The sequence below is a fragment of the Microcaecilia unicolor genome, chromosome 9 (genome assembly GCF_901765095.1).
Source record: "Microcaecilia unicolor chromosome 9, aMicUni1.1, whole genome shotgun sequence".
NCBI lineage: Eukaryota > Metazoa > Chordata > Amphibia > Gymnophiona > Siphonopidae > Microcaecilia > Microcaecilia unicolor.
The window spans coordinates 30314276-30335595 of NC_044039.1; the positions used below are offsets into that span (position 1 = coordinate 30314276).

Below are 21320 nucleotides of genomic sequence, written 5' to 3' on the forward strand. Positions count from 1 at the left end.
TGGATTACATATGGGATAACACTCGCCATATTGAAAACCCCAAAAGTGGGGGAAGCAAAAACTCCAAAAAAGATTTTAGCGAACAGCGAAAATAAGTTCTCTAAAATTAAAGGGCAGCGATCTAATTGGTTTTCGCCGGTTAGAAATATGGGAATACACTCGCCATATATGGGAATACACTCGCCATTTTGTCGCTAACCCCCAATAGATGCTTAAATATTCGTCTAAAAGAGAACAAAAATTTAGGGCCCCAGTCAACCTGTATACAATCTCAACCAATGCCTTAGGCGTCCCTTTATTGTCACGGCGATCATCTATACAGGTAACCCCTATATGGGCAATAATGCCGAATCCGCAGGCCACTCCGAAAATGGAATGGAAGTCTGCTCAAAATCTAATAAATGAGATACCGTCATCCATTGAAGGAGCACCCTCAATGGATGTAAGTCCCAGACATCGGTATCAAACCCAATGGTTATAGCGTGACACTGGTATATAAGAAAACAATAAAAGTATAGTATGTCCCAGGGAAAAAGCCCCTGAAAATTACTATAGAAGTGATAGAAAAATAGAGAGAGAAAAACGAAATATTCCAAAGCAAAACAAATGTAAGCTCTTTGGGAAAGTCACAGTCATAAAAAGAGCCTTTAGTTGGAACACCTTAGTCAGGACAAAAAATGTGAAAAATTCCACGTTCATCATTCACTAGACAATATATTTTCCACTCAACAAACCAGGAGAAGGAAACTCAAAAGCATTAGAGTGGAACAGTAACAATAAGAAAGCCTGCAATACAAGGGCAAACAGTACAAATAAATTCATTCATACCTGTAGTAAAAGAAGAAAACTAATTAGGAAAGATAAGTGTACATATTATATGATAAAAACTGGGCCTACCTAATTTGTAATGTAAGGCAAAAATAAGCTGTAAGGGTAGGTTGGAAGCTGTATATGAAAACAAAATATAGACTTAAACAAGACATGAAACTACTACATACTATAATAAGGGTAACAGAGGAGAACCATATATATAACTGGAAAACCGATTTCAACAAAAGGCAAGAAAATGTATATTAACAAAGACATTATAACATAACATACTAATCAGTGACTGAAATGATATGTCTAAATGATGACAAACAGAACAGCTGCAGCATTAGAAGGAAAGAAAAGGTGGATTGGGTTATAAAGAACCAACAGGAAATAACTGAAGAAGTGAAGCAACGCTGTATTCTCATGGCACGCAGTCATCATCTTCTCAACAGAAAAGGGAAAACATATTTTATATGCATATCTATTAAGGTCTTTAAAACGAGTACGTCATTAAAACAGAGCACAAGAAACCTGAACTATATGAGAATCTTATCTAGAGAGTGAATAAGATCCCCTCATATCTAGCGCAGTATAACACAAACAGTAAAATAGATAATGCAAGCAATAGAAGCTGATGGGCGGGGACAGCATAGCGCCTAGCTTATAACGGGGGCAAGATATAATCCATATAGCGTCTAAGCAAATTTCAAATAGGAAAATAAATAACAAACCTTAAGCATTAATTAAGAGTATAACATTATCCCAAAATAAATTGTAAATTAAAAGGGTGTGATAACAACTGCTAGGACAAGTACAAATTTAATAAAACAACTGAAAATAGTAGCCAAGAGACTATCAAAATTAAAAAGGAATATATTTAAATAAGTGGCAGAGAAGAGAACGTAACCTTACAGACAGACTATATGTAAGAGCAGGAAGCATAGTCAGGAGAAAAGAAGGGTGCCGTTGCAGTACAGGGCGAAAGGTTATTACCGGAGATTATTAGAAACAGGATAATACATTCCAAAGCTAGAGATTAACAGATACGAGAGACAGAGAGGGCAGAGAATGGAGGGGAAGTTATTTATAAAACAGCCACAGAAAAAAAGAAAAATAGACAGCTATGCACTTGTAAATGGGGAAAGCAAAAATACAGAGAAATGAGACTGCAAGTATAGAGCGAGAAGTCTCAGTCATAAAAAGCTGAGAACTTGAAAACAGCCGTCGAGAGGAAACAGACCTTTCCTTTATTAGAGAGAAGTAAAACAAAAGTGGCTAGAGAGCTGAACGCCGTAATCGGTGTATCCAGCTAACGGTGAAAGAAAGTTATAAATAAACAAATAAAATAAGGAGACATACAAGCGGGTACGAGGAAAAAGGGACACACTCCGAACAGCAATCTTATCAGGGGTGTGCACAGAACGAAACTGTAATAACAAGAGGAAACAAAGGTAGCTGTGCAGTTTTAAATAGAATGCAGGAAGTGTGGTTCACAGCTAGAAAGGTAGCAAGAAAGAATTTTGTTTTAAAGGGAGAAAAACATGTGAGCTCTTCGGGTAAGGCACCTTAGTTTACAGTGTATACTAAGGTTGCCACACAGCAAACTATGAAAGGAAAGCTTGGAGGTAGTAGAGCGGAACAGGAAGGAAGTTAGGGCAAGCAGTACAAACTCAGTCATGCAAGACGAACAAAGCTGAAAAAGACTGTGAAATACTTAACCTTGTAGGACAGTTTTGACATACGTAACTTAGTGTTAAAGATTATAGATGGGCAGCGGGCCAGCACTGCCATTATAGAAGTAAAAGTTATGAGAATTTGAGCACAAATATTTTTACAAGAAAGAGTCTGTAGCTAGCATGCTCTGGAAATCACGCTATATTCCTGTATTATAGAGCACAAGCACAATATGATAGCATTTAAATGTAACAAAAACAGTTGCTTCTCAACAATATAACCACAATATGCAACAGTCTTCCTAAAACACTACCAGTTAAGCATCCAACAAGAAATACATGCGTATTAATCATACTAAGGTAAATGTGACATTATAGTGGAACATTAAGACATATATCTATGCAGGGCAAAAGAAAGTAACATCTGTAATACCGTTTAAAGTACGAAAACCAGGATCATGAAGCATAAATCATGAGGGGCCACGTAAATGAACAATCAGCATAATACCAAAAACAGATTAAAGAAGCAGTGTAACGTAATCACAGAAAGCCACACTAGGACAAAGAAGGAGAAAGCCGGTTTTCCAAGGGGTAAGTTATGTATGTTTGAAGGAAAGATACTCTTGTAACACTTTGTAGGCACATGGTATAGCACAATGAAGTCTATCAGGCTGTCACTAGCAGTGCAAAAATAAAGAAACCTGTCTCGGGTTTAAAATCATGACTTAGAGACAGAGTGAGAAAGCATTAGAGTATCTATTGTTTAAGGGAAGTAAGCTGAAATAGAGGGCAACGCACAAAAGTCAAAGCAGTATGAGCATAAATTTTGGGGAGTGGGAGACAACGTCCTAATAAAAGGAGAATGCAGAGTCTTAGACTAAGATGCGGTGTCATAATCTTAAAAGTGAAAGAAAAAGAATACATCCGTATATTGTTACATGCTCAGAGGTGCCCGTCTAACGGACTTGGCAGCATGAGGCATGAAAAGATAAGTCATTTAACAATTATGATACCTGCTAAGGAAATATACCAGAGAATTAGATATAGTTAGATGAATTTAGGAGGATAAATGACCGGTTAACTTGTACCGCTTCAGCATAGAACAGAAAAAACGGACGGAGAAGGGGAAAAAATTACTTTCTTAGCATTTAAAAATGAACTGAGCCTCCTCTGAACTGATAAGGCAGCTAAAGTGGGCAAGCTTCCCAGATTGTCGTGTCCTTGAGATAGTGAGCTACAGCGCTTATTAGGGAAAACTCTTAAAAGTTACAGAAACATGTGAGGGAAAATAAAAAAGGGTTTAGAACTTCAGCTCCTCGGGCAAACTCAAACAGATCCACAAAGGCAGACTCGGAGCCCAAGAGGGAGCACACATGCAATACAACAACTACTAACAATGTAACAAGCTGTGTTCCAGAAAGAAAACCAAAACCCACAGCGCATGGGACTGGGAAGGAAAAAGACCAGTCCCACAGGGAATCAAAAAATGATTTCCAGTTAGCACCAGAAGCCAAAAAGGTGCATGCAAGGTGTTAAGTTACCCCAATTAGTATCGTGCGGGCCACATCCCTATAAACTCTCCACGGACCACGAACAGTCGGCGGAGCATCAGAGAAGAGGGCAGGGAGGATTAGGAAGGAATTCAGATTGGATTTAAGGAAAAAAGAAATGGCTATGGGGGTGGGGTGAGAGCACAGGACTGAGCAGCAGTGAAAAAGGACAATTAGGTGAACTACGCAGTAAATAATAACGGACAAGAAATGCGCTTCAAAGTGAAAAAGCCAAGCCAGATTTAAACAGGTGGAAGCCAGTGCCTGATATGACAGCGGCATACAGAGATAAGAACTGAGAAAAGCAGAGACGGAACAGTATAGTTCACACAAGAATCCAAATCAGACGGAGTGCAGAGACACACACAAAGATGCAAAAGGAAAAAAAAAGGACGGAATAAGAGATACTACGCAGTTATTCATAACAGCTGAAAAGATAGCACCGGAGCATAAGATAGAAACTATATATCTGTAAGGAGAAACGGAAATCAGAGGTTATAATGCAGCGTAAGGAAAAATAGCCGAGAGAAATGTAGACAGGAAGGGGGGCTGTGGGCTGTTAGAGGGAAAGCATAGTTCAGAGAACTAAAAGAACTGAATAGGGTCTTATGAGAAGTGTAATACGCAAAGATTTGGATACGGCTTGCACTTGTTCAAAGTCATGGGAGGCAGAGAAATTTAGAGATAAGGGGAAAACAACAGTTGAACGGAGGTAAGCAGCTACAAAGCTGAGCCCCGTAATTAGTGTTTGCAGCTGAAAAAAGAAGAGAGTTGTAGGAAGTTCAAGAGAAGGAATGAGGAGGAATAGAGTCGCACACACAGAGTGAAGGCAGTGAAAAGGTGGGGGCTGTCAGTTTTAAGAACAGAGAAAACAGAAGGAGTTTAGAGGAGAGCAATCTGAAAGCGTGCTGTTCTCCCAGAGTAAAGAAAATTCCCCCGATCCGGGAACATACAGAAGCAAAAAGAGCAAGGATAGACCCAGGGGACTGATAGGCAGAGGTAGGCAGAAGAAGTTAGGATAAAGGAGAAAAGGGATTGGGGAGAAAAGAAAAAGAAAGAACAGAGTGAGAACAGAGGGACAGGGATTTGAAAAGCAGGGATTAAGACTGAACACAAGGTGGAATGGGAAACAGAAAATGCACAATCTCTAAGGATTGTTAAGCGAGTATGCTAGCATAAAGACCAATCCAAAGATTTTGAACATTGAAATAAACTTACAGCAAACCCCAAATCGCAGTCGCCTGGATTCGTTGTTATGCATCTTTCACACAACAAGCACAGTCTTGCGCACCTCTCGCAAATCAAAGAGATGGACAGGATAGGAGAAAGAAAAGAGGGTGAGAAAGAACAGAACAGAATATAGAAAAACAGAAATGAAAATTTGAACTCAAAGAATCATCCCCACTGCATTAACAAAGTAGGGAAAAGAGATCAGCATAGAAAAGGGCAGAGAAGCAGGTGTGTTAGTTCAGCGCAGGGCATGAAGAAAATCAGGGAAGAAAGTAAAAAGACAGAAGAATAGAAGAGTATTTAAAGTAGGGGTGAGAACGGACAGAACATTGGTGCCCAATACCCCTGAAGTGGGCAGGGTCCGTGATAGGGGAAAAATGAAGGAATAACAGCAGGGAGATAAGAGAAAAAGAGAAAAAAGAGATGGAAAGATGACATAGAACATTTGAACGCACAATGATATAAGTATCCCCTCTTGCGTTCAAAAAAAAAGAAGAGAAAGAAGGATAGAGTGAACGGTCAGCATACGGCTGGTCACCACTGTTTTAATTTCCCCCTCTTGGACCTCTTTCTGACTCCAGATCACACGGGGGACTAAAGATACCTATTTCACATACCAGGTTCTGTATGGTTTCTCCAACTTCCATTGTCACCCAATCACAAGGAGGTCTGCTCTGGGTTTGCATTAGGGGCTGTAATAGAAATCTAATTCCCATAACTACTGCTTTCTGTCTTCCTGGATCTAGGTATACTCTGGGCCATTTATGTTCCCAGATAATGCCTATTAAAATTCTGTCTAAGTTTCTCCAGAGACTGAGTGTATGTGATCTGCCTTGTAAGCTAAATGTAAGGTAAAGAGAAGATAGTATAAAGACAGAGATAGGTTTAAATAGATAGATACTATTTATTTCTTACCCAAAGACAAGTCTTCAAGTTGGTACAAATACAGACATCAGACTTTAATCAGGTACATTCAGCAGAGAGATTCTGAGTACAACCGGACAGAGCTTCGCCCTCTGAGAAAACTCCCAGTTAAGGCACATTTTCCCCTCTTTTATACACAACCTCTCCATAGAAGTCAATGGTGGGAAACCTAGCTCTCAATTTCTGAGATGATACGTTCCCACGCGGGCTTATCAGTATGTTTTGGGAACAAGTTCTTTTTTCACATCTCATTTCTGAGACACCTGTTCCCTGTTGCAATAGTTTTCACATACTTTTCACACCATCTTAAGAACTCTGTAATAGGCTCCATTTTGTTCATCTTAAGAACTATGTAATAGGCTCCATTTTGTTCATCTGAGCCATCCTTTTTGTTTTTGTTTTCCCCAGTACAGGAGCTGAATTTGAATTAAAAATTGTACCAATTTGTAGCAGGACTCATTATTCAGAACCGCTTTTTACAGATTCTCAAATATTAAATCATGTACTTGTTATTTGGCCTAGTCAGTACTTCTTCAGTTATTTTAGGCTTCATAGCTTTGGCCCTCACTATTCCAGTGGTAGATCCAAAGCCAGGCCATATATTAACAATGGCTTTCCTATTTGGCCTCTTCTGGGCAGAGACATCCAAAGGATAGGAGCTCATTGCGGATGAGTAGTCCTGATAGCTCTGGATTGGCACACAAAGCTGTCATATGCGGAGCTAATGCGTAAGCTGAATGACTTACCCCTACTATTGAATCATTTTACAATCTGTTGCATCAGGGAACAGTAGTGATGCAATATGTGGCTCCATTCTAGCATATGGCTGGCTCTTGAGAGAGGTTTTTTGAAAAGAGGTTATTCTTCTTGCATCGTTATACATTGTTGCACTCTAGGAAGAGGTAAACTTTTCTAGTATATGTAACAACCTGGAACATATTTGAGGTTTGGGGTGCTGATCATCAAGTAGTGCCTTTAAATGCTTCCTTGTCCAACATTTTGGATTTTCTTCAGGATGATTGGGAGAAAGCTCTAGCATTGGCTTTCTTGAAAGTGCCTATTACAGGGATTTAATCGGTGATGAATCATTGGGTTCACATCCAGATGTGGTGAAGAGAGTGAAGCTCTTAAAACATACAATTCACCTGGTGATTCCCCCTTGGAATTTGAATCTGGTTCTTTTGGCCTTGTAGAAAGCTCCTTGTGTTCCTTTAAAGAAAGCCTCCTTAAAAGACCTTACTTTAAAAACAAGTTTTAGTTGCGAGTTTTGGGTGCGATGCATTTCGGAGTTGCAAGCCATGTCTTGCAGAGAACCATTTTTGTCTTTCCAAAGAATAAGTGGTAGTTTGCCCTATCCTTTCTTTTCTTCCAAAGGTGGTTTCTGCCTTCCATATAAATCAATCTATCTCTGGTTTTTTGAGAAGAGGTGGGAAGAGAAGGGACAGATCATCTACATTTTTTGGATGATAGTGAGGTATTGGCAGAAGTATGGAGGCTCTCTCACACAACAGATTGACAATCTAGGTCAGTGATGGGCAACCTTTTGAGCTTGGTGTGTCAAAATTCGCCAAAAAAACGAGCATAACTCGGGTGGTGTCACTTCGAGAAAAATCACTGCTACTAGGACCGCCCCCCCTCCACTCGCTACCGGGCCCAGAACTAACCTTAAAGCCTCCTTTCACGTCGCAGCAAGCAGCAGCAGGGCAGACCTCTCCTCCTTCCTTCTGTGCTCTGCCCTCGCGGACGTTACGTAAGGCGAGGGCGGGACACGGAAGGAAGGAGTGGCCTGCCCTGCTGCTGCTTGCTGCGACATGAAAGGAGGCTTTAAGGTTAGTTTCCGGGAGCGAGGGAGGGTGGACCACACTGCGGCGGCGCCGCGTGTCATCGAAAATGGCTACGCGTGTCAGTGCTGACACGCGTGTCATAGGTTCGCCATCAGGGATCTAGGTTGAGGCAGAGTGGGAAGTTAGAAAAACTTATGGACGTCTGTAATGACCAGTATAATGCAGAGAGTGAGGAATGGTAAAGGCTGGCCCTATGGCTGGGATTGTAAAAACTATATACTGATGATAGTGTATACCCATTAGGGGAGAGGGGAAGGAGTTAAAATAGGGATGGGGAAATAGATGGGTAACGGTATGGTCTGTAGTACGTTACAAGTCAGGTATATGTTTGTTGTTTTGAATATTGTGATGTTGTCAATAGAAAAAATAAGTTATTAAAAAAAAGACATCTGCTTACAAATTTCAGATGGCACATACAATTTTTCAACAGGTAGGAGTACCATAATAATTTGCTAAAGGGGGAGGGGTAGTATTTTTTTTGAATTCACAATTATCACATAGGAGCTTCTAAAGATTACAATTCTAAGAATTCTTTTAAATTAACAACTCACAGGGCTTGCATTGGATCTGGCCTCCTACCTGAATGTAACTCACCTTAAAACTACCAATGACAAGACATTAGCTAAATATAAGCTTGTAAAAACTCCTTTTTGTGTGTGCTTTAGTTAAAAGTTTCTCATGTATTTAACAAGCATTTATGCCTGCCAAAACCTGGTGTAAATGCTGACACGTAATTTTTTGCACTTGGGTATACAGATGACAGCATTCTATAACATTGTGCCTAACTTATAATGCCCCTGACGGGACGATGGCCTTCCCATAGCCACATCTCTTTTGAGTTGCATGCTCTGAAATTTAGTTATGGATCTGCAGTATTCAGTTGCTATGCAGATATGTGATCTACCTAACTTTTAAGAGGAAAGTTGAGGATTTATATTCAGCAGTCCTACCTAAATCGATTAGAGCTGCTACATTTCTGTTAAAGAAACATAATTGGATGATTTATCTGCTTATTTGGCAGCAATGCCTTTGAATTTTGACCCTTTATTTCAGATATTAGTGGTAGATTGAAATTGCAATCATTACCAAAAATTATAAAAATAGAAGAGTAATGGGGAGAGAGAGGGACGAGATACTAGATGGGAGGTATAGTTCTCGGGGGGGATTCATTATATGCAAAAATTTGGAAAAAATTCGAAGTGGAAACAGTTTTGAATTAAGCATTCTTGTTTGCTGATGTCTAGCTATGTTCAGACTAATGGATGTGATTTGATATAAATGTTATATAATGATATGTACTGAGTTTCATGACGGTTGTACTGGTTAAACAAATTTCAATAAACACTTCCATAAATCAAAAAAAAAAAATAGAAGAGTAATAAAGTCTTATCACTATTTTTGACACCTCTTTCTTCTAAACTGAGTGTGAACATCTTGGTCTAAATACAGTCATGGACACTGGTTCACTTGTTCCCCCCCTCTGCCCCCTTACTAACAGGGTCAGGGAAGTATCATGCCATCACAAATCCTATATAATAAAACGCACCTCCAACATTCTGAAGCTGACTGCATGGCTGAGGCATTCTTGCTCTCTGTATCTATCTCCTGAATTGACATCACGTACTTCCGGGTTCGTCACAAGCAGAAGTGACCAACCACATGAGGTTTCACGGCTTCAGAATGTTGGAGGTGCATTCTATTAAATAGGATTGGTCAGTTCCTTGAAGCACAGCCAGCGCTCAGCGTCCTGCACAGTAACACTCAGACACCAGAGAGGGGGGGGGCTGACACCAGAGGGGGGGGGAGGTATCTCTGTCACACACACACACACACACACTCTCTCTCACAGTCAATGTCTTTCTCTCTCTCACTCTCACACACTCTATGTCTCACACTGTATCACATTCACTCTCTATGTGTCACACAGCCACTCACACACTCTCTTGGTCTCATACACTCAGTCTCACAGAGTCTGTGTCTCACACACACTCTCTCTCGCACACACTGTGTCTCACATACACACTTGCACACACTCTCATTCTCACACACACTCTCTCTCTCTCACAGACACACTCGCACCCAGACTCACTCACTCTCTCACACACACACACTCGCACATTCACTCTCTCACACACAGTCACTCTCACATACACTCTCTCAAACATACACACTCCGAGGAAAACCTTGCTAGCGCCCGTTTCAATTGTGTCAGAAACGGGCCTTATTTACTAGTAGTATACATATCGATCAGACGGCAGGCTGCCTAATGGCTGGTGGCTCCTCAGTTTGCAGAAGCAGTTCTGTGATAGTTTTGGCACAATACATTGCTGGCCTTTTTGGGATTCTGTGCCCTTCATCTCAGCCATTTTTTTTAAAGCTGTTCAGGCCTTTTGAAAATGTCATGATATATAGGGTAAGGCAAAAAAAAAAAAAAGTATAGAATGCCCGCACGAGAGGGGGGGGGGGGGGAGTGGCATACGCTGCCCCCCCCCCCAATTTACACAGCAACCACTTTGAATTTCAATGAGAAATTTAATGTATTTATTTAGTCATTATACTTACACATTTACTATTAAACAACAACATCTTAAGCTATGTTGATGTTACACATATTTTGGTGTTACTACCTAGCGATTTTTGTGTGTAAAAAATGTTTGAGCTAAAACTGTAAAATATCATTTAAATGATAAAATAGTTAAGTGTGTCAATTTCACAGGCCCAGTGAATGCTCTGTGTCCACCCCCAGCTTTAACAGAGGCCTTCACTCACTTTGGGAAGTTCTTAACAGCCTTGTCAATTAGTCCTTGTGGCAAGTTGTCTCTGATCTGCAGCATTTCATTGAGTTTGGCGATTGTGTGGGGCTTTAGGTGGAGCTTGTGATAGGCCTCCAACATTGCTCCTCAGACAAAAGTGTGCATCACTGTGATGTCATTAGCAGTAAGCTGGTACCCCGTTTTTTTTCTCTCCAATAACGGTAGTTTTACAATGCAGGAGTCTAGAAGAGCAGTTTCAGGTGGTCTGATTTGCAGTATTGCACTGGCACACCACGAGATCGAGTTCATTAAGCGTGTTTGCGCTATCATGATTTGCTGTTATTGCACATGGAGAGTATAGAGTGCCACATCAAATGCCCATGATAATTGTCCTCAGACTTCTAATGCAGGCCTAACAGCCGAAAGTCGTCCTGTGTCCAGTCGCTTGAAGATACTCAAAGGACTTTTTTGCACCACCAAGAGGGTAGTTTGAGTCATTTTGAAGAAGTTCATCAAGGATGTTTGTGTATCAGTGATTGGCCTTTTCATTGCCTCCACTGTCTTGTTTGTGCTTTGCTGCAAACTGTGGAGTTTTGTTCTTTACTCTTCTTTGGTTGTAGTTTTTTTTTTTTAAGTTACATTTGTATCCCGCGCTTTCCCACTCATGGCAGGCTCAATGCGGCTTACATATACAGGTACTTATTTGTACCTGGGGCAATGGAGGGTTAAGTGACTTGCCCAGAGTCACAAGGAGCTGTGCCTGAAGTGGGAATTGAACTCAGTTCCTCGGGACCAGAGTCCACCATCCTAACCACTAGGCCACTCCTAGTGCAAACATTTTTGAACGTGCAAAAAAAAATTGCTGGGTGGTCATGCTAAAAGTCTGTAACTTCGCTATGCTTAAACTTAATCTCAGTCCACTCAGCACATAAACATGGATATTAACAACAAATAAAGCTGTACAATTTTATGCTGAAATTCCAAGTAGTTGCTGAGAAACAGCAAAAAAAAAAAAAAACCCAAAAAAACTATAGGTTTTTTTTGCCGCACCCTGTATTACATGTGATATTGCTATTCATTCTCACACTGAAAATAACTGAAGATTGAAATATTACTTTTTTTTTTCTTGTTTCAGAACATGTTTCGGCAACAGCAAAAGCTTTTCCAACAGGCACGAATAGTCCAGAGTCAGAGACTGAAAACAATTAAACAGTTGTATGAGCAGTTCTTAAAGGTCTGATATGCATGTACTCAACAACGTGCCACTTTTGTATTTACTTAAAAAGAACTCTAGGTACCATAAAATCTGAACAAATATGTGAGGTGGAGTTGTTATGAAAATCAGCTTGCAAGTTTTTTTCATGTGCTGGTTTTTGCAAAGTCATACATTAATAAGATAATTTGCATCACAGAACCTTGGTATGCATTTACGTATACTTTTTGCAAAAATATTTAATACCATAAAGGACACTTTTGCAAAGCCACTTCACAAAAACATGCTTCAGGTGAATCCGAACCACAGTTGCTTATGTGCTGTGACAGCCAAAGACATACCGCGGATCATAAACTGTAACATGTCATTAAATAGCATCCACCAACCCAGCTTCCAGCTGGGTATTATGGCACCCGTCTTGTGATACCATTTCAAGCATGCTCTTGTCACAAACGAGCTGCACATTGTCACTTGAAGGCTCAAAGGGGCCACTTCAAAGGCTTGTTTCATCAAGCCTTCTAGCTTCCTATCCTGTAGGTCTTTTAGGGCAATGTCCTCTTCCACCAGAATTGTGGTCTTCTTAGTCACCACTGTAACCAGGGAGCCAACCTTAGCAGGCTGCAATGTATCTTTCTCCTCTGGAACTCATGGGTAGAGGCAAGCCATGGCTCCTTCCCACTTTCAGCCCCACGTCAGGCAAGACTCATTCTGGTGCAAGCAAGTCCTGAATGTCTAGATACATTGGGAAGACCTTGGAAGGACAACTAAGCTCCCTACTCTGATACCGAAGCAGAAGGCTCCTCAATATAAAGCACTGGCAGTGCCTCAGAAATAAGAATACTGAGCTCCTCTTTATGAAGCCTCAGTACGTTCGGGTCATCTCCCTCCTATAACAGCTCCTCTGTATAGATAGAGGCCACATCAGATATGGAGGGAGAAGCTGAGAGCCTCATCTGTCCACTCCTGGACGTATGAACGAGATCTCTTAGGAGCTGGAGAGCAGTAGGGAAAGAAACTGAAGCACCTTGCAGTAATTTTGACTGTTCCTACTTTAGTAAATATGCCTGGTTTAAGAGCAATATAAACTCTGGAGAAAACAAAGATCCTGATGCAGCTGATTGCTCTGTCGGGCCCTGAGGCTGTAAAATGATGGCTGTGCTCCGCATGTGATCAGCCAGAGGCTGCTCCTCACTGCCACTCGCCCTGACAAAATGGCTTCCATTCCCATGCTTTACTGCATCAAACTGCACACTGGCCCTGCCGAAGAGCCCAAATACCCCAGCAAATTTGGATGCTGTGTTAAATCCGAAGATATGCTGCCCCCAACCATTTTCTCAGTGTCCCAAGGGATTCCCAACTTGCATGCATTACAGTGCTTCTATGCCGCCCGGCAGGTCAAAGCAGGAGCACCAATTAACTGCCTCCGTGGCAGTTGCCATTCACCCTGACTGTCACCAGTACAACACAATGTGTATCAGGCAGTGAGTCAGGATCCGTTACCTGCACCAAGTAGAAGTTGCAGCTCTCCAAGTGGTTCTGAATCAAGCTTTAGTTGCACTTACCGCTGCTGCTCCCTTCCAAGCTCAGTCTACCACAGATGAGAGAGGCTCAGGACTGATACTCTATCCCATGCTCTCCAGCAAACATCTTTCCTTCTCCTTTTTTTTTTTTTTGAAGGGTGTTGTGCTGGAAAAGGAGAGTTTCATAGGAAAAAGGGGAGAGGTGAAGGAAGGAAAGTAAATTCATGGGCACCAGAAACGGGGATCTGAAGACCTCCAGATATGACTTTGCAGACTCAAGCCAAACGCAAACCTCAACTGGGGAAGCAGCTGACCAACTGAACCAGGAGGAAATCACTTAAAACCAGAGGCTGAAAAGTCTTCCATCCATCTGCTGGTTAATGGACACATCCCACGGGTTCTGGAATAGTGGAAACCTATGTAATGGAACAGGAAGTTGAGTCAGTGAGGGCACTCTGGAGCAGGCCTCAGGTGGCCTAGGTGTATTGCTGCACTGCTACTGCTCTACAGAAGACAAGCTTGAAGGTACAAGGGGAAGAGGTATTGAAATGCTGACCCCTGATTGAGTGAGAAATGCTAGACCGCACTTCTGAGGGTGGGGAGAGAGCAATTTTGGACCCAGAGGTGCATGGAAGGAAGGGAGAGGAAGTAATGTTGGACCTGGAGGTGGAGGGAAAGGAGAGAGAGAGGGAACAGTGTTGGACCCATTCTCAACCTCAACTTATACATGGGTCACAGGCGTTTTGGCCATTTTCAGACCCCCAAACTATCCTTTGACTTATACATGAGTATATACAGTAATTTATATGGTTGGTGTGAGTTTTAGATGATTTGTTGCCAACCTATTGATACATATTTTAGCTGAATTGGAATATTTGATGGTTTTTAAGTTTTGGATATTGCATTGTTAATCTTTTGCCCTTAAAGCAAAATTTAGATTTCTCAAGCATATTAAAATGCTTTTTAATGGCGTATTAAATAGAAAAGAAAAGAAAATATGGAAAAACACCAGAAAAACACCAATATTCCAGAAAAATTATGTTAATCTGTAAACAATTCCTTTATGTCTGCTTAGTAAGTGTTCCAAATCTCAAACTTAAAAAAGCTCAATTTTATTGATTAATCCTCTGCTGCTAAAGAATCCCAAGAGACCCTTTTACTCAGCTGTGATAAGCACTACTGGTGGGCGCGGTGGTCATCTGCACGCACTTCCCATGCACAAAATTTAAAAAAAATGTTAGTGCTGGGGCGTATGAGGGTGGAGAGTAGGCATGCCCAGCGCTAATCAGCGCAGCTACATCACCACATGCTGATTAGCATGGAAGCCCTTACCGCCTAGACAATAGGTGTCGGTGAGGGCTTCTGTGCTAATTGTGAAATTGGCATGTAACCATTAATGGGGGAAATAGGAAATGCGGCCATTTTACAGCCGAGCTAAAAGTAGCCTAGTCATAGTGCAGGCCACTTCCTAGCGCTCCCAAGTGACTAACTTAATATTTAGTCTGGGTCACAAATCATTTTTTACTGCTATTCAGTAATTGACAAGATGAGAAGTTGCAGAGTTAACACAGTATCTTAACTGATTTCTATAATATAGAGCATGGATGACCTGGAAAAGAATCATGAAGGTCTTCTAACAGGTGCACAAATTGAACTTCGTAAAGAAATGACTATGTTGCAAAAGAAAATCATGATGGACACTGTGAGTATTGCAAAAAAATAGCAAAACATCACATTAGTTGGAAGGTCATTCAAACACATTACTCTTTATTTTCTTTGGCAATCAGATAATAAAAAAAAGTTACATTTGTATAAAAATATTTTACATATATTCATCATGTCTTTTTCTTCTACAGCAACAGCAAGAGATGGCAAGCGTTCGCAAGTCTCTTCAGTCCATGTTATTCTGATGGTTCACTGAAGAAATAACTTGTACCTAACATGATACAATTGAAATTAGAAATGAATGTGTTATTTTAAGCTATTTCATGTTATTGTTAATGTGTTTGTAACTTTACAGAGTTAGTACTTATCTCTTTAATGTTGTCATTTGCTGTTATGCTTAAAATAAAGTACAGCATTGCTACAATTACCAAAGTTACCCTGCTGAAATGAAAAGAGACTTAATGGATATGGGTCTCTCACTTCTGTTTGAACAAGCAACTTGCTATTATTGTTTCCTAGCCTTGATAGTTTGGATATTTTTGCTTCTACTGGGTGCAATTAGACTAGTCATATTTCATCCAGAAAGAGGATTACATACTTTTAAAGGCTGCATCAGAAAATCCAAATGGAGCCCAGTGCAATTCAGGATTAAAGATTCAAGCTGACAGAGTACTACTATGTTAGAGTTATCTGTCCCTATAACAGCCTCAAAAAACCTAGGGCCCTGTTTACCAAGGTGCATTAGTGTTTTTAGCACACCTGCACTTAGCATGCGCTAACCATGTATGCACCTATAGTGATGTTGTAGGCACGTACTGTACATGGTTAACGCGAGTTAAAAACATTAACGTGCCTATAACGCTGCTTAGAAAACAGAGCCCTTAGTTTGTAAGAAACTAGAACTCACCCATTTTACATAGAACGTTCAGATCAGAATTCAGCTGTCTAGGTCAGGATTTGCTCAATTTCAGCAGTATTTTACAAAAGGCTCTGCCAAGCCCAGAGTGTTTTCTAAAATGCTTATAAGGACATGCAGGAGTGGTTGTGTATTTTCCAGCACACACAGCAGGAGCAGCCATTTTACAAATATAGAAGTGAAAAAAAATTGGTGCCACAAATCTGACGGCTTCCATGTGGAAACAGCAATTTCATGACTTGCTTGTTTAAGTGGAGCTACTTTCACATGTAACTGTCCTGTTCTACAAACCTAGACATTTAAGTTCTACCAATTAAGTAGCAAAACCATAATTTTTATATTCATTTTGAAGGTGAAAATAAATTGGGGATTATGGAGAATTTCTCCCTTAATCGAGTACTTTTCAATCCATTCCTTGGGGCACACCCAACTAGTCAGGCTTTCAGAATATTTACAATAAATGTGCATGTGGATATCCCAAATGCCTGATTTGCTGGATGGGCCCCGAAGACTGGGTTGAGCAGCACTACCTGAATCCCTCCTATAAAGCCCTGGGCCAAATGAGCACAGTTTAAAAATGTGTGCATGCCTTTTAACAGATGTAAAACCTGATGGGGACATTTTCCCCCAATAAATGTGTTTTTCCCTTTGTAAAATGGGAGTTGCACATGTAGATTTTTGTCCTGCCCAGGGCATGCCCAAACTACCTCCCTTTGAAATTTCTGTGTGTTGTGGTTCTCCATGCAATTAGCACCTTTTTGAAATCATCATTTTACATGTGTAACTATTGTACAGTACTTATTAATGCTGTCAAATTATGCTATCAGAGCCGTTGTTTGACAGCTGCAGTGATTCCTAGAGCATTTGTGTAGTGTTGCTGGTATTTATTATCTTTTATTATTTGGTATAAGGATTCCCAAATCCCTTAATAATAGAACTAAAAGCATTCCTTGAAATATCTGTTTAGGGTTTGTTGTGTCTAGGGTTTTCCCTATAGGCACAAAATGAACCAGGACCTTTAGAGTGGTTTCCTTTAAATTGTATGGCTGCACCAAATTCCAAGCAACATACACGAGTAAATGCCAACTAGATAATGTCTTGGTAGAGGTGCAGGATTGTCAATCTGGTGTCTTCCATCAATTATCCAATCGACTGTGGCTCTGCATGGCTTAACCACTTCTTGGATGACGAGGGGAAAACTTTGGTCTTCAAAAGGCTGTATTTCTTTACTGCATCAGGCCAGTCCAGATTGCCAGCCGATGGAGGCTGCCTATAAGGATCCTATTCAGTCCACATCTAGCCAGCAGAAGGAATGGAGAGTTTCAGGCCCAGAGTCCTTTCATGGCCAGTTTGAATGCCTACCAGTTCTAAGCCCTATTTGGGCCTAGGAGCTGGAAGGCTCAAGGTGAAGGGTGCAGATTACGAGATAGGCTTACCATTTTCACCTGAATTTGTGCTTCTTATATACCAGGCATGTGTTGAGCCCCAAGTACTGGACCCTTCCCTCCAGACATAGTCAAGAAACCCAGGAAGTATCCTGAGGAAGAGAGACAGTGTAGAGTTTCTGCCAGCTGAAGGCTTTTTCAGGCCACTGGAGGGGCCCTGCTTGTAGGGCAGGGAAGCTGCAGCAGGTGAAGACCCTACAATAGTACGGATTTTTTTGGAAGAATGAATAACTGACCCTTATTACTCAGGTTCTGGCAGTATTGATTCTTCTTCTGAAGTGGGCGGAGAAAAGCCTCACAGCACTCTTAGCAGCCCCAGTCGGCTGGAAGGGGGAATATTCAGGCAGATTTCCTGAGCCGCAACACATTGGATCCTGGAGAATAGTATCGGGCAGTTGTGGCACTCAGCTGCCTTGTTCAATGATGGAAATCCCTCCATCTTGAATCTGATGACAACAATGGAGAATACCAAACAGCCCAGGTTTATCAGCCATTCTGAAAGGATTACTATATGCATTTCTCCTGTAGATTCTACTGGTTAAAGCAATTCAGAGACTGGAGAGCCACCCAGGCTTCAAGTTTCTGGGAGCCCCAGACTGGACAAGGAGGCCATGATATGCAGATATCCTCTACCTGAAAGTAAAGAACCCACTGTCATTTCCAGAAGCAGAGGATCTCCTGATTTAAAGCCTTCTTCAGATGCTGGACATATCTCAGTTTTGTCTTACAATCTGGCTTGAGAGGGCGAGACTAAGGAGGAAAGGATATTTTCATTGGGTGATTTCTACACTATTACAGTCCAAGAAGAGGTCCACCTCTCTGGCATAGATCAGAGTGTGGAGAATGTTTAAGGAGAGATGTTTTAAAGAGGCACTGGTGTCTAGTGGTGCCTCCTTGGGTTTTAAATATTGTTCTCTCCACATTGGTGTGAGCACCCTTTGAGCCACTTCAGGAAGTGTCACTTACAGACATTACCTTGAAAATGGTATTCCTAGGGAAGAGGTTATCTGGGCATTTTTGCACAAATTTTGCTTGTTCTGCATACCAACCAGCTGATGCTGAGTAGAACTCCCACTGGAGAGGTTCTGCTGATTCCAGCAGGCACTGTGGAGGACACCTGTTGATGTCATTGAGGGCTCTTCTGCTCCCCGCAAGAGGCTGATACTGCTGCAGGGTGTGCCCAAAGGGGCACACCAAGGAGCAGTGAGGAGCATTAATGTAGTTTGCTTTGTCCTGAGTTTGGATGGGAAAGCTAAGTTGAAGACTTCAACCCCTACCTTTGCCGGCCCGATGGATAAACACGTGGTCCCAACAAGTTCCAAGGGACTGCCTATATCACAGGTACTCTCAACCATCGAAAGCTTCCCCAACCACTCCCTTTTCTACTGATGCGGTTATCTCCGGAGGTATTCTGCCCCCCCGTTGAGGTAACTCAGGTGAAGGTATCTTCTCAAATGATTTCCTTTGTCAAATTACCTTTGAATTTACAAGTTACTTATCCCTGTCAGTTGCCTCAGGGGGATAATCAGGAAATTACCTTGAAAGATATATGGGACTCAAACCGGCAAGTGGAGGGGATGCTTCAAGCTGTTATCTTTCAAAATGTGGAAGGAAGCGGTGGAGAAATTAACTAATGTGGACTCTAATATTGATATATTGGATAAACATCAGTTGTAGAAACAGTCTACCTCTCTGCAAGCTACTTCTGCATCAGCTATTAAGGACTGTCAATAATTTTCATTTAAAGTTAGAAATGATGGAAAATGCTAACAGAGTGAAGGATCTGCATTTCCTGAATTTTCCTTCTATTATCTTTTGACATTTTGCTTAGGAAGTATTTAAAGGAGATTTTAGGTTTTGCTACAGGTGATACTATACCAGTTTCTAATTGCTATTATTTATCGGATAAAAGTAAGACTAATTTGGAACATCAGGGTGTCGATCAATTATTTTCCTTAGAAATAGATTTACTCAAGATGTTATTACTAGTAGAGCTACTCGTTTGGTAACTTTTAGCAGTGAAAAGGATAAGTCCCTGATTTTGAAACATTCTTTTCAGAAAAAAAGATGTATTTTTTGTGGTACAAAGATTTATGCATTTCCTGATGTTTCTATGGCAACTCAACTTAGATGTAAAGCTTTTTTAGCTTTTAAATCTAGAGTAGTTGCTTTAGGGGCTTCTTTTTTCTGAAATACCCTTGTAAGTGACAACTTACTTTTCCAAGATTACATTTTGTAGGATTCGTTATAATTGGAACAATTTCTTAAATGTCATGAAAAGTAATGTCTTAAATTAGTAGTGTACATTCTATATAGCAAAGCCATGATGTAATGTAAGTCTAGGGCCTAATTATTATTTGTTTAATTTTATTTTTTTGCAAAAGTAATTTCCTCTTTCCTTGATGTGGGCTAGATGGTTATGATGTTAATTATTTTATTTCTTTAATATTTCAATTACACCATTCATATGTTCTTTCTGTATATCAGTTAAGTACATTTTAGGAAATGGTGTTCCTTGTGGTGATTTCAGAATCTCAGAATTGCAAGCCCTTTCATTTTTGGGAGCCTTTCCTCATAATGTCAGTGCCTTCCTTTTTGCCCAAGGTTGTCTCTTCCTTTGGTTTCAGGTAGTTGAGTGTTCCAAGTAGTCAAGGATAGTGAAGAGTTGACATAGGGAGCTATGTATCAGGTTTAGTGGTGCTCTTTAAGAATGACCACCAAGGATTTTTACAGATTGGATCACCTGTTTTGGTTACTGGAGCTAGGAAGGTAGAAACAGCTTCAAAACCCAGTGGATTATGGAAGTGATCACATCAGCATATATTGCACAGGGCAGAGGTGTTCTGGACAGAGGCTAACCTGCTTCCTTGACAGAAAATCTGTAGAGTGGTGACTTAACATCTAGTCTATAATGATGCAAAAAGGAAGAGATGCACTATTAGGGGTAAGCATGTTGGAGGCAGGCTTGGCAGCATCTCACCCTTGTTAAATACTGCCTTTTTTCCCTTTCCATGTATCTGAATTGGACTGGAGATATTAGGTCTTACTTGTTAATTTTCTTTCCTTGAGTCCCCACTCCAGTCTGGTCCAAAACCCAACCCTGATAACTGGCATCTATGGCAGATCATTTGTCGTAAGATAATGGCAAGAAGAACTAGATGGAATGAGTGTTATTCTGCTTCCTTCAAATTTTATTTCCTTGAAATTGAAGTTCTGGGTGTTTATGGATCAAATGCTGACTCAGTGGGCAGTGATTCCTTGCCCTTTCTGTTTTGTTAAAGAGATACAAGTTTTTTTAGTCTGCTTTATTACAGAAATATTGGCTAGCTGTGGTCTGCATAGGTCTCTTGTAGTGTGATATAATCAAACCAGTGGTTCTCAGTCTCCATATGCTGACAGAAAAGCATAAACCCGTTCAATCTGGACTGGATTAGAGGGACTGAAGGAAAAAACAGGTAAGACATAATTTCTCCTATATTTTGATATTGCATATTGTTTTATGCTGTAAAGTGCTTTGGATGATTTTGTCAGAAAGATGTTATTTAACATTTTATAAGTAAACAAATAAAAGACACCAGGCTATAGGTCCGGGTAGCTTCTGTTTTTCAGTATACAAGGGAGTATAAAAGTCTAAAACTAAAATTATTCTAAAATTGTAGGGTCTGTAGTATCCTATGGGTCCAAGGGACAAAAGCAGCCAGTGCGTTTGATTTAGGGGTCCTTTTACAAAGGCGCGCTGAAAAAATGGCTTGCGGTAGTGTAGGTGCGGGTTTT

General features: G+C 40.8%; 2 protein-coding genes across 3 annotated transcripts in view; one reads left to right on the forward strand and one right to left on the reverse strand.

Moving 5' to 3' along the window:
- Positions 1 to 15266, forward strand: part of SYCP3 (synaptonemal complex protein 3) — a 50887-nt gene extending 35621 nt beyond the window's left edge. Inside the window, exons 7-8 of one of the 2 annotated variants that reach the window (XM_030215415.1) lie at positions 11923 to 12021; positions 15118 to 15266. In XM_030215415.1, the coding sequence (XP_030071275.1) occupies positions 11923 to 12021; positions 15118 to 15243 (225 nt within the window). In that variant the 3' untranslated portion in view covers positions 15244 to 15266. The remainder of the gene's footprint in view (positions 1 to 11922; positions 12022 to 15117) is intronic. The other variant, XM_030215416.1, reaches the window with a different exon arrangement.
- Position 15267: 1 nt separating this feature from the next.
- CHPT1 (choline phosphotransferase 1) overlaps positions 15268 to 21320 on the reverse strand; it is a 59077-nt gene continuing 53024 nt past the window's right edge. Inside the window, exon 9 of the mRNA XM_030215414.1 lies at positions 15268 to 15456. Coding sequence (XP_030071274.1) covers positions 15412 to 15456 — 45 coding nt within the window. The 3' untranslated portion in view covers positions 15268 to 15411. The remainder of the gene's footprint in view (positions 15457 to 21320) is intronic.